This window comes from Lepidothrix coronata, unplaced genomic scaffold (assembly GCF_001604755.1).
Source record: "Lepidothrix coronata isolate B3197 unplaced genomic scaffold, Lepidothrix_coronata-1.0 Scaffold8, whole genome shotgun sequence".
Classification (NCBI taxonomy): domain Eukaryota; kingdom Metazoa; phylum Chordata; class Aves; order Passeriformes; family Pipridae; genus Lepidothrix; species Lepidothrix coronata.
The window spans coordinates 7,939,056-7,956,939 of record NW_016690188.1 but is presented as its reverse complement, the minus strand read 5'-3'; the positions used below and the strand labels follow the sequence as shown (position 1 = coordinate 7,956,939).

The 17,884-nt window shown below is 35.2% G+C and overlaps 1 protein-coding gene across 2 annotated transcripts in view; it reads left to right on the top strand.

The window, feature by feature from the left end:
* DNTT (DNA nucleotidylexotransferase) overlaps positions 1–16,231 on the top strand; it is an 86,082-nt gene extending 69,851 nt beyond the window's left edge. For both annotated transcript variants that reach the window (XM_017803964.1, XM_017803963.1), the window contains one exon: positions 15,068–16,231. In XM_017803964.1, coding sequence (XP_017659453.1) covers positions 15,068–15,154 — 87 coding nt within the window. In that variant the 3' untranslated portion in view covers positions 15,155–16,231. The remainder of the gene's footprint in view (positions 1–15,067) is intronic.
* Positions 16,232–17,884: the final 1,653 nt, after the last annotated feature.

Genomic DNA, 17,884 nt, shown 5'->3' with positions numbered 1-17,884 from the left:
GATGACTGTGTGAGCTTAAGAGAGCGTACATCTTGTTGTGATATGGCCTAAGGAAGAAGGATGGTCCAGAAGTTTGACTACTAGCTTGCAACTTTGTCACAGTGTAGCCAAGTTTTCTCTGTAGTTTCAAGCAGATCATTTAGCCTTCCTTGATCTCATTTCCTGACAGTAAAACTTAATTCCCATGATGGAAAGAGGCAGTAAGAATAAGTAGTTGACCATTGCAGCATAAACTAGTTCAGTCTGATAAAAGATTTTGATCACTCAACATTTTACCTTTCCCTATAACTTGGAGAAAGAACAAATGTTTAATGAAGAATTTCAATTATGAAAATTTGCTTGTTCTCTTAATCAGAAGGAAAGTCAAAATGTTGATGCTTTTTGCAAAAGGATTTGCTTTCTGAATCTCAGCTTTGGAAACAATCCACAGATCAGACTGTTGCAAACATCCAAAGATCAGACAGCTCTTGGGGCTGCAAGCTCTGAGGTGCTCACTTGGCTGGCTGCTCCAGGCTCATGGAGCCAATAAACTCTGGGGATCCTGGCTCTGAAGTATTTAAAATGACTTATTTGAACTCAGGCTCCCAGTAGCCTGTCAAGTAACTTATTGAGAAGATATGCAAGCTGGCAGGAGTTCAAATACGCTTAGATTTTTTCAAGTGCTTGGTAAACTATATGCTATTGGATTGTGGGTTTCTTTCAGGGCAATAGTTTTATAATTACATCATTTTTATGGCACACCCAGGTTTAGGTGAGTAGGAAAATTCCAACAAACTGAAATTCATTAGTGTTTTCCTGATTACATCTGTTCAAAAGGTAATGGGATATTATGCTTGTGTGACTATACATGTTTTAAGTAGAAATACTGTTCCCTACAACTGTTTTTCTCTGGGAATCCTGGGAAGTTGCATTCTAGTGGTTCTCAGTGAGCAAAATCTATATATCGTGTTTCTCAGTACAACTTGCTGTGAGGATGCTCCAAACTTAACTACAGAAGATGCTTCTGAAAGATCTACTGTTCTATGCAAAGCCCAGCCCTACCACTTATACTGTGGATAAATCTGACTTTTTAAAATGCAGGATTTATCAACCTTTTTTACTACTGCTTCCTAACTAAACTCTCTATCTGAATTAATTAAAAATTAGTACCATTTCCAAATACTTCAGAACCTCTATGAAAATAAACTTTTTTTTTTTGTTGTTTTCACATTTTGGTAACTATTCGGAAACTATTCCTCAGAGTAAAGGAAGTGGTTTAAAACTTCCTCACTTCATAGGGTTTCAGGTGCAGTGGGATTCCCTATTGCTCTTTCCTTTCATTCAGAGTATATTTATTTTTCTTGATGCCATTTACTATTCAGCAGTTACTGAGAGCCAGCTTTGCATAAATCAGGAACTATTTCAATTTTTCCAGAAGTTCTGAGTGATATATTTCCTTAAATTGTTATCTTTTGAGCATGCAAGTTAAGCTGAATGAGCCATGGGGGGGTGGGGGGGTGGGCTGGATGCATTAAATTGCTTCAGGTATTTTTCTCAATTTCTCTTTTGTGGCAGGAGATTTCTAGGGTTGGCACACGGGACACCTTCATGGCTAGATCATGGCCATGTAGAAAGTGTCTTTCTCCCTCACCTTGGAGATCCTCAAACTTGTTGTGGGTTCTGAGGATTGTGTTTGTCTTGTAAATTCTGATTTTTATCTTATATAAACCCATATATTTCCACGATATTCCAGAAAATCACTTTTAAGTCCAATTATTATTTTATGCAGTTCGTGGCAGCAAAATGAAATGATGTAAATAATTAACATTGCTTTTTTGCAAAAGAATAGGTAGGTTTCCTAGAGTATAATAGATTAATTGAATTATTAGCATATGAATGTTCTTGCACTGACACTGTAGGTTGATTTTTTTTGTAAGAGAAGGGTCATGAGCTCAGAGTTATTTTGAAGAGTCATTGGAGCAGAAAGCAGTTATTAATTTTATGTCCTATGTAAATTTAAGATGGAAAATAGCTCCCTTAATGTTTTCTACTAGAGAAATATTGGAAAAAATATGACATTATACAGATGAGTGATTGATGATTGATGACAATTTTGCATTTAAAAAACCTTGTGTGAATTTGAATGTCATTAAATGTTATTTAGTTGTTGAATAACAAGAGAGGTGGTTTATATAACTGCTCTGAATAACAAACTCACAAGGGGCACCAAAAACTTTGTAATGGGACCCAGCTTTGCAAGCTATTAACTGCTGTGCAATTACACTGAATATAGTAAGATTCTGTGATCCCAACTTTTTCAAGAGAATATTTACGTTTTTCTTGAGAATATTTACTTTTCTTCCTGAAACCATTATAAGCATGAAAGGGGGAATTTATCTTTGGATTTCTTCCACACTGTGAAGCTCACGTACATTCAATAGTCATCATCACTATTGCACAGTTTTTGCCACTTGCCTGAAGAATGAATTCCCATTTAGGAAAAACCTAACTAACTTTCCAGACAGGGCTTACCCTGTCTGCCTTTGCATTTATCTCTAAAGCCAAATTACAGTGGTGATTACAGTCTCAGTAAATTACTATTTTATGACTGTAATGCTCTGATGAGCTGGCTTCAGAGTGTCTGTAAGCATGCTGAGTTCTGCTACTGCCCATCTTTTGCCAGAGTAGCTGCTTCACAGACACCACAGTGTTTGCAGGAGGTAGCCCATCCAGTCATGCCTGGCAACATACTCGATCTTCTAGCATCCCTCATGATATTCAATTTTTTCTCTGGCTGAGTCTAAGTCTGTGTTGTGGCTTTTACAGTTACAAGCCAGTGGCTTTTATTGTGAAACATGGCTTACCTGACAGTGACCATGTTGGTGCAAAAAGTTATGTTCATATGTCCATGTGGTGGCTTGGCTTAGAGGACGGAAACAGCTCTGAGGAAGCCAAATTGATTGCAGATGGCTGAGCAGTTATCTGGACTTTCCAGAACTTTCCAGATAAAAAGCCAGCATTGTTTTCCAAGCAGGGATTCTTTTCTTTCACTACCCAATACGATAATCCTCAAAAACATGTATCACCAGGAAGAAGAGCTGTCTATTGTTCTATAACCTCATTTTATTACATAAAGTTGTGTAATATTCATGTGTTTAACCATGTATTCAATAGTTACTCTTTTCAAGTTGGTTTGTGTCATCCAAGAACATGTACTCCACACTATCTTTCATTGAAAAAAGATGCTTGCAAAAGTACTTGCACAGTTAAAGACACGTTTTTTATGATTCTTTAAAAGTTGGATGTTATAGTCTTATTTTGTCAGATGCTGCTCTAAAATTATAAAGTTATAATGGTGATATAATCAGCCTTGGGAACATCTTGATGTATTAAACATTCTGCAGCTGCAGAGTTTGCTTTAGATGTCTGCAACAATGACTGGATTAAAGGTACAGTAAACATAAAGATCCAAAGTTTATAATATTGATTTCCAATGTGCCCTCTACAAGTACCTGAGAGTGTGTTATAGCAAGGTGAGGGTTGGCCTCTTCTCCCAGGCAAATAGCAATAGATTGAGAAGACACAGTCTTAAACTGCTTCTGGGGAAGTTTAGGTTGGACATTAGGAAGAAATTCTTCACCAAAAGTGCGATTAGATATTGGACTGGGCTACCCAAGGTGATGGTGGAGTTACTGCCCCTGGAGGTGTTTAAGAAAAGACTGAACATGGCACTTGCTGCCGTGGTCTAGTCGACATGGTTATGTTCGGTCATCGTTTGGACTCAGTGATCTCATAGGTGTTTTCCAACCTAATTGGTTCTGTGATTACTATAATTAAACACTGAGTCACTGTAAACAGTTGGACATACCTTCATTTATGTCCCAATTCTTCTCTCTCTCAGGAAAGTGGAAATTGTGTATGTGATTTGGGTAATTTGTTCTTTTTAGCACCTGGTCTCTTTTTAAAAATTAAGAATCAAAATAATCTACTTTCTTCCTTAAATTAAAAAATAATAAAATTATTAAATTAAATAAAAAAATTATTATGCATTTTCTTCAAAACTGTGCTTCTCCTCAGTGTTCTCTTAGCATTTTAAATGTTTCACATACAGCATGATTGTTTGCTTTTACAAAATGTGCACGTAATTCATATATATATATATATATATATATATATGTAGCTACCTTTAATGTCTTTGTAATAGCAAGCTGTACATCTAACACAAAGATAAATGTACCTAATTGTTGTTTCCTCTGCTTGGTGTGTTTTTTGAGCAGTTCAATGAAACCTTTATTGCTAATGAAAAGAGCTCTCTCAAAATGCATAAGTAGATGCAGATCCTGAATATTTTGACTATACTTTTCTATTAATTTTAATTTCTAGAGCAGTACAGAGCCAACGATTTTCAATTGTTTTAGTTCAATTATTCAACGAGTGTGCCGGGGTAAGTTATCAAATGCGGGGCAGGTAACATAATCTCATATTTTCTGTTAAAAGAAAAATGAAGTTAATTGAGAAGAAGCTAGGTGGGGAGGAAGCTGGAAAAGGAAAGAACCAAGGGCCAGAGAGGAAAAAGGCACATGGAGTGGGAGTCAGAATGGGAAGTCTGTGGTGGATGTACAGATTCGATAAGGAAGTGCAGAGTGGCTGGAAAAAGCTATGAGGAATGGAAAGGATATATTTAATTAGCAGCTGCGTTGTGGAAAGGCATCTGGGTTGGTTGAGGAGACTGAAAAGGGGCGTGAAAAAAAAATTTCAGGAAAGAGATATGAATGGAAGTTTGATGGACTGAAAAATAAATTAAATTCATCAGGCTAATGCTATAAGCTGGCAAGAAGAAATGGGTAAACTTTCAATTGCCCCAAATAACTGAGTTAACTCTGAATATGACATGAGTAGAGCTTGAAGTTAACATTAGAAATCAGAGGGGAGAGATCAACAGCTTCGTATAGGGAAGTAGTGAAGACAGGGAGCTAGAACAGATAGAGGTTATAAAAGCTCATTTTCCTAAGACCGATTGATCCCATATTGGCCTGCAACTCAGGATTGTGTCAGTGCTGTCAGCAAATATTTGTTAGCCATGTAGCACAATACATTTCCTGCCTAGTGAACAAAACTTAAGAGTATTACAGGATTTGAAATAAGCAGTATTTCTTTGAAGAAAAAAAAGTCTCTATGCATATACATAGGAAAATTGAATTAAGGTTAAAATTCAATCAACCACATTCTGGGATTTCTTAAATTGCATGTCTTTGATTTTGCAATCTCAATAATGTTCTTCTGGAGTGGTTTGTTTATAATAATCCTATATGAATTATTCTCAACTAAGTTTCATAAAAAATAGGATTCTGCATTTTTCTTGTTTCCTTCAGTCATGTGAAGCTATATAAGGCAAAATACAACAAACCAACTTAACAGTATTTGATGAGCTAAAGATACTGTAAATAACATAGAGTAAAACATGAGTATAGCTACAGTGAAAAAGGAAATAATCCCCGTGAATATTTTTGAGGACTTTGTGATAGTGCAGAGATTGTCAGAGAACTGCAGGGGGCAATAAGTTTTTGTTCTGGTTTTGTTTACAACAGTGTGCTATTTAATATGTTAAAATTTTTACCTGGGTTATCAGATAGGAAGTTCCAAGTTTCTTTTCACTTTATGTGCCCCAAACTGAAAACGTATTATTGTAGTCTGGATGGGAATGTATTATACTCTTTATTTACTGTGGAATGTTTTTAATTATTAAAATAGTAATTGGAACTTGGATGCATAACAATGTAGTGTTTTGTAAAAAAAGTAACCATACGTCTGTCATTTTAAACAGGAAATGGTTCCTTTTTATGTACAGCACGGTCTTGTTTACAAACTAAATTTTAACAAGTAGAAAAAGTGCTTGTAACGTTAAGTCAACAGATAATGTCTTTTAATATTTAATTTTTTTAAGTGCTAGTGCTTCAGCACTGGTCTTTTTCTTTCTCCTTCATCAAAACTACTTGGAATAAGTAGATTTCATGAAGAAAACACGAAGATATTTTGTTATGAAATAGTTAATAGGATATGTGCCTAGAATATCCTAGTATTAGCCTGATTTTTTTATTTTTACTTTATTAATTTATTATTTACTGTTCAGAAATTTAATATCAATAAACCTATAACTAGAGTTAGAGAAACATTCCAGTCTGGTATTTCTGATTAAAAGCACAGGACATGTCCAGTGGTAAAATGAAATGAGAATTTATGATTCTGGCTTCTATTACCTTCAAAAATTATTCATGCCCAGAATTATTAGAATAAATTCCACTGCATTATTTTGCATCAGTACCATTACACATGATTTTGCCTGAGGGTATCGAGTCAATGGATAATGCTTGTAATACTGCTTTTTCAATCATGGTTTGTTATAATGTCATTTCAAAGAGTAATTTTTTCTCTCTTGATTTATTTATCATCTTATTTGTAGCTGGATTAGGAACAGATTAGTTTTTATTTTAAAGCAGTCTTGGTGATGTGAATATTACTACAGAAAACACCAGTTAAAGAGAAAAATTTGGAGATAATATATTGTCAGAGGGACTTCAGGTTATTTGCTACTGAAAACTGTTATGATACTATCAAATGGAAAATGCACAGCATCTACATAGTGTTGTGGAATATTATTATTGAACTTGATGACATACTTCACATTTCTAGCTCAATTAGTACTTCAGCATTCATGTTCTATAATTATTCCTATAATAAAATTGTTTGTGCTGTTGATAGTCTCATTCATAAACATAGCATAAATATTTAGTAAAATGTCTAATTACAAGCAAAACAAAAATCACCATCAGCCAGTCTTAAAACCAAACCTCTCCAAAAAACCCAAATGAAAAAGATTGGGAAAAACAAGGAAGGAAAAACACCTGAAAGTTGTTAGTGATATTGTTTTAGGAAAGTACTAGAAGACAGATGCTCAGTTATTATAGCAATCCACAAAATGTAAAAAATGTGTATTGACCATAATGAAATTAAATACTGATGGGTAATTACTACACAGTTCCTTAGGGCTTGTTTCTATCATGGTTTTTTTCATCAAGCAATGTCTCGTGCTGAGAATGTATCTGACTGACTAGTGATAACAATGAGGTGCTGTCCCTCTCAGGCTGGATAGCAGTATGAATATGGAGGACCATCAAGAAGTTTCATTTTTCTGGCAGCATTCATACTACCCAAGAAAATAACTGAATACAGTTATTTGAAAGGTCTTATATAATTATCTGGAAATTGCTTTAATTAGCCTTTTTTATCACCTCACTTCCTTCCCCTCCTTCTCCATAAAACAATTTTTGCTCACTGTGAAAGTTACTGATTACAGTGATTCTTGTTATCACTTTGTCGACCCTAATGAGTTCAGCTAGAGATTTCAGAGAAGTAGCCACTATTTTATGGATTGGTGTTATGTTGTATTCCCACACTTTCATTGGAGATTGAAGGCACTCAACCTCGTATCACTCAGTGCACTGCAGGAATTTATGGGTCTTCCATAAGGCTTTCTCTACAGCTGCTTTACAAAATTCTGGTTCTGTAATGGGTATAAAATTGCAAAGCTATTTGATACACTGAAGCTCAGAGGCAGATTTATGTTTTCCACCAAAGATGTACAACATTCATTCTTGTGAAGTTAACAGCAGCATAGAGGAGGAGGAGGAGGAGAAAGTAGATGGCTTCCTGATCAGTGTTTGCAAAACATATTTTCAATCTTGGTCATTACAAGTCAATAAAGAAGGAATGGAGCTGGTTGCAATGTTGAATGTAGGCTGTAAGGCACAGCATGACAGACCTGAATGACAGATGGAAATCCTGGTGCATGGGCTGCACCCATTTATAGATGGATGGAGGTGCAAATCCATCTGTTGAAAAGAAAGAGATACATGGTCTCTGTGGCTTAACATTGATGTCACCAAATTCTGTTACTAATGTTGGTAATTTTTAAGTCTTGATGGCAGCACGGGGCTCCTCTTAGTTATTTTAGTAAAAATCTCTGTGTATTACCGTGCATATTCCTTTTTGACATGCAGCATATAAATCACAGCCCACTCCTATTTAGGGTGATGCTTAGTGACTGAAGTTCTACATGGTAAGCATAGAAAATAGCATGGAGCTAGGTGTTTAGGGAAGATTTTAAAGAAATATGTGTGGCAGAGGCTAGCCTTTCACTCACACCTCTTGTATTATTATGAATCATACTAACCAAGTAATGATGCTTGTCTTTAGGTTAGTAAACTCAAATATAGACAAAATGACATAAAAATGATCTCGGAAAGATGCTACTTTTCTTTGAAATCAGTTCCTCACTACTGTTATGGGGAGTTATGCGTTTTTCTCACAGGTTTCTTCAGACCTTGTGGCTTATACTGTTTAGAGCTAGTAGCTGCACCAGTTAATCCATAAGATCTTTCTGCAAGAAATTACTCCAGAAAGTGATTTCATTTGATAACGAGGAAGGTGGGAATATTTTGCAAATAAACAATTTTTGAACAGGAAGTGATTGAAACACTTTAAGTTTGCAACATTCTTCTTCACCCTCCCTTGTAGCTGTTCTTTTTGCTGCATCACTTTTCAGGCTAAACAAAAGCTAAAAAACAGTTTAATGCTTTTCACTCAATCTGCTGCAGGTCTTTATTAAGACCCAGATAAATTTGTCTAGGCTACTGCTTTTCCCCCACCTTCTCTTTTCACTGCTTTCTATTCTAGGTGCCCTTCCTTTTTTGCTTTTTGGTTGGCTGGTGGTTGGAGTAAATTTGTGTGGTTCTGTAAATTTTCTCTAAAATATTCTGACTCATTATATTAGAGATTTGAGTCTGAATTTACATCTACCTGAAAAAAAAAATCAATTCAGAAATCTCTGAACTAAAATTCCACTGAAAATTTCTCTTCACTGTATTTTCTTCAGCTTTCCCTCCCTGTCTTGTCATATATGCTGCATTCATTCTCCATGTGAAAGTGCTGAACTGCAGAAGCTCATCAGCATATTCAGTATTGTAAGAAGTGTTAGCATAGGAGGCACCATTAGAAGGTCATGTCAAGTTAATCATTCAGTAACTCCTCCATGCTGGTTTGGTTTTAGTTTTTTTCTAGCTGTTACTGCCATTCTCCATTTTGTCCTCTCTCCTTTTTTTTTTTTTTACTTATTTTTAGCAAACATTACTAGCATATCCATATGTATGAGTCCAAGATAGACCTAATTGAATTTGGTGGGCATCAAGGATATATACAACTCAAAGTGTTTATTTTAGAGCTTGTAATAACTTAATTGTCAATAAATAGAATCTTCAATTAGTTGTGCCATGGAGTGAATTTGGGTAATTTTTCATCCATCAGTCTGCATAATCTGATTGCTTCTCTTATGATTGACCTTTCTGAGAGAAGATGTAAGATTTCTGAAACAGAACATATGTTCCCCTGTCTGTATTGTCTTCTCTTGGGCTTTCCTGACTCAGTTGCTTTGACAATGGTCCTTGTACTTGTCACATCCAAGGATTCCTAGACATCTGCATTCAGTGCATTCCGTGGTTGGCCGTGGAACTCCAGTTTTTGTTTGAAAACTATGCTTTCCTTGCCAGAGGTTGACTTTTTTTGTGACCTCAGTGTTTTGATTGTGAGCTAATGGAGATATTCAGGCTAGTGAGGCAGAACAGTCTTCCCAGGTGGAAAGCAGCAGTGAATTTGCATGATATCATAAGGCTTGTTTGCTAAGGTTCACCAGAAATTCAGGCAGCTCAAAATAGTCAAATGAAAAAGCCTATAGCATTGGGATATCTTTAATTTTGCACTGAGACCTTACTTTTCTCCTCACTGAATTTGTGTACTGTCAGTCACAGGAACTTTTAACACTCAAAAATAGGAAGCAACTAAAATTGTATAGGTATAAACCATTGGTGGGTGCCTGCACACTTTTAGCTTTTCAAAATTTGAACAGTTGATGTAACAACGTATTTTTTTTCTTTCTGATCTCTTTGTTCTTTCTTTCTTTTCTTACCTTTCAGGCAGCTCACTTTTCTGTTTTTAAAGAATTTCGTAGTACAAGCCCCAAATTTTCAATTTTCCTTGCAAATTTGATCATACAATAAATGAAAATGTGACTACTTTAAGCTTTCAAATGTCTATTTATTTAGTTTCGCCTCAGTATTTTGTGGGTTAGAAGAAGTTGCTTAGGGCTATTGTCACATATTACATTTAATAACCATATATTATGAAACAATTTTATGTACTACAGCTACTTGTTTAGAAAAATTTCAACGATGGTTGTTATAGCATTCATAGAAATTCTCCCAGAAAAGTGGTGGTTGTTTGCACCTATTCTAACTCATTGGTTTTATTTCTGTATATGGTTATTTCTAACATTTTCACAGATGAGAATTAATTTAATGCACTACCCATTTATTGTCAGAATCTTGCACTGGACTCAATTAAATGTGACCATTGAGTACAGAAGATAGCTGCAGTCAATTTAAGGATTGCAGGAAATGTTACAACAAAAAGACTTCAGTGTATTGTTTTGTGGACGTGTGATTATGCAGACATTTTTGATGCAATGATCAGACAGTCTCAAGAGTTGAATACTTTTGGCATGTTATGCAGGAGTTTAGGTCAATATAAACTGAAAGTCACAAAATAATGAAACACATACCTACATTGCAAGGTATACATTATGAAAGGTTGATTTAGTAAACATAGCAGCTTCCTAAAAGTTTCTGCAGTACTGATGTGACCTGTGTGCTGTGGTGGTGTATCAACACTTGTTATAGCGAAAATGGCCCAGGGACAGAGACCAGAGAGGATAACACTCGGATCAGGTAAACATAGAGGAACATTCCCATTGCTAATCGTATGGAAAATACTTGTTTTTTCATGGATTACTTATGTTTCTGCCTTCACAATTCTTGCTGTAAACTCATTTTATTAATTTAATTAACAGATATTTTTTCAAGGATACAAATGCTATTTGGGTGAGTGGGATTAGAGAAAAAGGGAGTGTGGGCAATTTAATAGCTTTGTACTATTAATCCAATAAACCATCATGGTACTTTCAATCTAATAAGCCATCACAGTATATTCTATCAATTGTGGGTCTGGTGTTATGGTGCACTGCTTCACTGAATGCCATGGCCTTTCATATCTAAAGAAGGGCTTTCACATCTTGTAAGCTATTGCAAGGAATCTAAGCAGCAGCATCTCTTCATTAGTCCCAATTACCTTTAATTAAAAATCTTCAATTGACTTGGCGTAAGTGATGACTGGTGAATATGTCACTAAAGTGACAAATACATGTGTAAGAAATTTAAGGTGCATTGTAGTATTTTTTACCATGGCTGATTAAGTAAGTCCTGTAATTATCATCACTCATCTACAACTGACTTTATCCACAAAACTTATTTTTAGAATGGACTCTGTCCAAGCACAATGAACAGTTAAGTTCCAAGCTTACAAATGACAGTCTGTCCTCTTCTTTTCTGTTGCTCATTTATCATTGTCGTGCTTACAGCCTCTGTAATAATTTCAGACGTGTAAAGTAATGGGGGTTTAGACTGCTTGGTATTTGTCATTCGGTGTACTGGAAGAACTACAAAGTTAAATATGATCACATTGCCATTATATCTTCATTTTAATGATTTTAAAAAGAAGAGGAAATATTAAGGTAATTAAACTGATGTGAATAGGTGTCACATGTGAAACAACATGAAAATCAGTAAGAGAAGGCAAAAAAATTAAATTATGACATCCCTAAACACCCTGTGTAAGAATTTGCCATTTTAAAGTATGCAACATAATCCTGGAAACAAAGAAAATGTTAGAATAAATGTGTATGTTAATGACATCCCAGATGCTTGTCTAGAAGCAAAGTTGTATCAAAGGTTTTTGTAAATTGTTAACAAGATACTGTTGGCAATATTCTTCGTGCCCTCCCCACCTCCCTCCCCCAATTTATTTGATGTAATAGTATGTCAGAAGGAGTCCAGACAGTCCTTAATGATTATGGCCCTTCAGGGTCTTTTGCAAAAGGAGGGGGTGTGACTCCTACACAATGTCATAGTTTTCCAGAGGATAATGAAATCCACTAAAGTATGACTGCATTCTTTCTGAATTACAGCTGTAAAGCTAGTAAAAATCAGAACTAAGAAAAGAGTAGGAAAAATGGGGTATGAAAAGAAATTATTTGTCTTTAAAAGGGCACAATTTGGCTATGACTTATTCAAGAACAAATGTTCAAATAGTGTATAAAGCAGAACTTTGTCAGTAATCAGTTAGGAAACTTCATACTTAATTATTGTTTCTCAGCTAATACCAAGGATTATAAGGATTTAGAGAAAGAACTTCATCAAATTTCCACCACATATCTCATCTTCAGAACAATGGATTGCACATCTGCACACATTGTACATACCAACCTGGAGTACTTCACTCTTCAGCAGATTCTGCTCGTTCAGAACCATCAAATCCCATTTCATCAAGGATACTGTACAGTACTAGCTTTTATTTTGAGGTATTTGTATTCAAACAAATTTTTTAAGTTCATCTCAAGGTGGGACAAATAGTAATGAAATGCTACAGTGACAGGCTGGAAGATATTTATAGTATTATTCAAGTAAAATAGATTACTTAGTTTGGCATTTGCAACATACTGTTATTACCAAGTCATTTGGTAATAAACAGTAGGATATCAGTCTACTTGGAATCCAGTTAAATGTGCGCTTTTCAAGAGGGCTGTGCTGTTGGCCATTGCTGATTTATATAACTAAAACTAGAATTCTACTTTATTAAGTAATGGTTTAGTTTTGTTGGCTTCATCATATTAAAATGACATACGAAACCAAGTGACAATAGCAGTATAATAGCTGTTTGAACTTTGGCCATGAGAGTTAGTACATCATAAAGTGGTGTCTTCTGTGTCTCACTCTCTGCTTCCCTTTCATCGAAAGTATTATTGATCATTAATGCCAAAATGAAAAATAAGAGGTAGCAAATTAATGTAAGAAAACATTTAGATGGCAGCTGTTCTACATTAGGTGTAGTTAATGGTCATGTTTGCAACCACAAATGTAATATTTACATCCATTGAAATAACAGAATTGATTAAATGGGATAAGAGTGATACCAGCTTCTCCAGAGCATTGTTTTTTGTAAATTTGATTGATGTTGATGGGGCATGTTTTGGATCTGCAGAATATTAGTAAGAAGATGAAAAAGAGTCACAACTAGACAAGCAGTTCATTACTTTTCTTGAGCAAAAAGAAAAGAAAAATCAAGAAAGAACAGTAGTGAACGCAATAATCGTATTTGCAAACACTGTATAAGCTCTGCATAGATTGACATAGAAGGAAAATCATAGGTTTTGATTAACGTTAATAACACATCACTAAAGCAGTTTGCAGATATCAGCTAGAGATTCACTTAGAAACATGGCTTGTAGCTACTGAGAATGGTATTGAGCATCAGATTCTTTGTATTAAAAATTTTCCCTGTCAAGCAAATGAAATGAGTTTAGCTTGGAGGAAAACATAAAGGGACAGAACAAAAGAAATGGGGTCCCACAGATATGAGGACTTTTATTAAAGAGTGTCTATATCATCTATCTATGAGTGTAAGATTTTTTTTGTTGTTTTACTTTTTTTTTTTTCAGTACTGTAGCTGTATGATTGTCCTCTTGTTCTTAGTAGTAACAAAAGAGAAAGAAAAAAATCCCTAAAATCTTGTCCTCCCTAGGAGATATTTGAGGAACAAAATATCCCCAGTACTGTTATCCAACTGGCAGTTATCAATGTCTTCTCTCCTTTTATTTTATTTCTGCTCTTTACTATATGGAAAATGGATCAGTTTTACCATGGTCAGTGCTATTTGTAGGTTCCTTTTATTCCAGAATCTGACATATGAAAAACTTCCTAGGAAAAATGAATATCATTTGTCTATGATTTATAAGCAATCTTTGCTATTGCAGACACAACATTGATCTGTCAGTTCACAGTTGTGAATCTCTGGTGCCAGAAGTTGTTCCACCATACCATGGGCCTGCTCTGATCTAGTTATTGACTCCTTTTCCTGACCCATTCCCATGGGTATGCTGGACAGCATAGCCCTCCTGGAGGCACTGCTTGGCAGCAGAGAAAGCAGAGGTGCTGGAACATGTGTTCCTATACTTTACAGCAGTCAGAGGTTTTCCTGACTCAAAAGGTTTTTTTAGTGGGTTCTCTAGACAGCATATACTCTTTCACAGTAGAAAGCAAATCTAGAATGTTATGAAGCTTAACCCTGAAGTTTTTATGACGCTGGAGTTTGAGATTGTTCAGAGCTGAACACTGATTGAGACTTAATATTAAGTATTCTGTTTCAATAGAAATGAATTCTTTCTTACTTCCAAACTCCTCTAAATTGTGAGGTTACAGTGTTTTAATATTCACCTATCTTAGCAATGTTTTTATTATTATTTTACTTTAGTGATGAAAGGAATGCGTAAGACTGTGTGATTTACTATACCAGTCATTGTAGGGAAGGTAGGCTTGTGATTGTTCCCGTGTAAAAATACTATCCTGTGTTATCAGAAGTACAGATACAAAAAAACCAAAACTAGGTTTTCCTGTAAAACATTCATTAGGAGTTCTTTGTAAAAAAAAAAAATTACGCTTTTAGTGCTTGGCTATACGTATTTAGTGTAACCATCAAATCAGCTTGAATGCACTTATAGAGAACATTACTGTATTAATTTAAAAAAAAATTAATGATTTTATGAAGAAGGTCAATCTATTTACTCTCATGGAAGGGAAATGAAGGTTGGATTTGAGTTCTAGTCCTGATAGTTGTGCATGGAGTCTTGAAAAACTAAATCAAAACAAAGTTCTAAACTAGTCATTATAACTGAAAACGTCAAGCAGCATTAACATTCTTTTTTAACTTGCTTTCACATTTCAGGGTTGGCACACTGATGAAGACTGTATTCTGTAGAGAATACAATGGGTAGAGCTGTCAAAAATTAACTCCTTTTCAACAGCAAAAAACATCAGTTGAAATTTCTGTCTAACACCCTTATTGACTTCCTTTTTAATTTTTTTCACAGCGGATCTTTCTCAAAGCTGGAAGTGAGGAAGAAATCTTTGCACATCTTGGCTTGGATTATGTTGAACCATGGGAAAGGAATGCTTAAAATGATTTGCCACAGTACATTTGTCGATTGACAGCCAATGGTCTTTCTGCCCATATCTCAGTGTAATTTAGATATATAATACAATATGTGTTTCTGTGACAACTAAAAAATTTAAATATATTAGAAGTCATTTGCACATGCTGATGTTCCTAGAAGAGCTCAAGCTTTTCAGAATCTTTTCCAGTCTTTTCTGTGTTAGTTTTGAAGTTACGATGTGGAAGTGATAAGATAGAGCTTGTTTTGGGGGAAAATTTGAAACTGGTGAGATTTTTGCTTCTAAATAGGAATTTAACATTCCTGTGAACAATACTTGCTTTTTAAATAGTCAGCTGTGACAATACCTAAATAATTCAAAACATTTGAGCTGAGTCAAGAAATTACTGAAAGGTATGCTTGTCGTTAACTGAATTTCTTAAGTATTTTACTGAATCCATATATAAGATTGCTACTGTATATAAGGCTTAATGACCTAGGCAGGACCTACTTTGCAGTCTCAGCAACTTGAGGCTTCAGCTGTAATATTTTTCTACATAAGGCTGTAAAGAAGTTGATAATTCAGTGACAGTTAAAAAAACATTACACAGAAGGGGATTTTGAAAAGAAAAGTACTCAGTACTAGAGCTTCAATTGTGCAGAAAAATACTATAAATTTGGAGTACTGATGTGGACTAAAGATGATTGAGGTTATGTGGTGTGATGGTCCTCAATCAGGAATTTGAATTATAACCTGCATGAAAACAACTGTTTCAACTGTCAGGCTGGTGACCCTCGAAGATGAAAGCTTTTCATTGTCTGTACTCAATTTAGATAGCAGGAAATTTATTTATTAGTAGATATATATGCATTGGAATGGAAGTTTAACTGAGCTATTGGCTATTGGCTACTCTAGAAAGGTATACCCTCTTTTTAGTCAGAAGTTCACCTGGGATGTGAAATAAAAATAATCCTATAAGGTATTTTGGTTTCAGAAAATGTCCAGGTAGCTTTTGTCACTGTAATGATAATGAAGAATTTGTAATACAGTTATCCTTTGATGAACAAGGACATTTACTGCTTTAGGACATGAAGCTGTTCACTGACCAGTCATTGTAATTTGTAGAATAAAGGTGATTAAAAACACCAAGAATGGTCAAATAATTTTCTTTCTTAAAAGTCTGAAAGTTTTTTTTCTCAGTTGAGGCTGACTACACCTCTTGAAATGATGGGGAAAGAATGACAGTGACAGGGCTATGCACAACAGTTATTACTTACAGTAAAGGCTTCCCATATTCAAACAATATTTGATACTTAGAAAAAATGTACTGAATTTGTTTACTCATTTTAGAAGACTGCATCATAAACTATTCTAAAACCTCAGGCAGGGATGTAGAAAAATGTGATAATGGCAGGAATTTTCTTTTTGCCTGTGTCAAACTATCCTATTTAAGTGCAGTTTTGCTAACTGAGCAGAAAATACAATGCTACTTTCTAAATTGCTCTAACTATAAAGCACTGGCATTGCTTCCTGCATTATGGTGCTGAAGTGTGAAGTATCTTCTCTGTGTTTTGCATCAGGGTGCTGACACTTACGTGCCAGTGGCCTTTTTTAGTCCTAGTGCAAGAGAACAAAAGCCTTGTCTGAATATTCTTTCTATTTGGCCAACATTCATCAGAAATTATGCATTCCAGTTGTGCTGTTTTCTCATACTTCAAGCCACAGAGGAAATATGAAACATTCTGAATTCCACATAAATAAATAACTTCCATCTTGTCTGCCTATACATGACTTATAATTATGCCACCTATAAAGGAGAAGATACCAACACAACTTCTGGTGGCTCCTTCAAGATTGAAAGAAAACAGCATATCCCTTTATTCTTTTATTTCCCTCAGTTTTTCTGAGCTTTAGTTAGAATACATCTTACAGCTTACTCACTGAATCAACTATTGAAGAATACTGTGGAACTGTTAAATGAGGGGTTGGGTTAAGCAGAAGAACAAAGTTCTTCTATCTTCATCCTGGTTTGACTATGAAGAAGATAGTTTCTGTTATGAATACCTTCATTGAAGAAGCTGGTACCCCAGTCAGTATTATAGGCACCATATGCAGGATCATCCTTGATAGCACCAGCCAAACTCATCGTGCATGGACTGGCAGAACCAGAAAAGCAGAAGCTCCATTTTTAGTAAATTAACTCTGAATCATAACATGATGCTTCTTGCATCAATTAAATCTAGTCTTTCAGTTCTGAACAGTCTCAGCCCTGTAATCATTTCAGTGGTTCTTGATGGTGCTAGTCAGCTGAGACTGTAATTAAAAAAAGATAAAAGTCATATAGGAGAGCTGGGATGAAACAGGTTAAAGGAAATAAAACCTTTATCAGCTGAGCATGTCTGAATCCATCAGCTAGTGAAAACTCCCTACAGTGTAGTGGAACTGTTGGAGTCAATGGTAACAATACTTCTGAACTCATGAAGGACAGGTGAGGCCTCAGGGCCTGAAAAAGGGCAAACACTTGTAACAAGAACAAACTAGTATTTGTAATAGGAGGAAAGGAAGAGAGAACTTTAGATCAGTGCACTTAATATTTCCTAAATTGCTAGGATGATTAATAGACTATATTTTTAAAGCACCTAGGGGAAAATAAAGTGATAGGTTATTGGTAACTTGTTAATCAGAAACAAATCATATCAAACTAATTCAGTTATAAAGTCCCTGGAGGCTGTTTTTTAAAATGTCTGTCCCTCCTC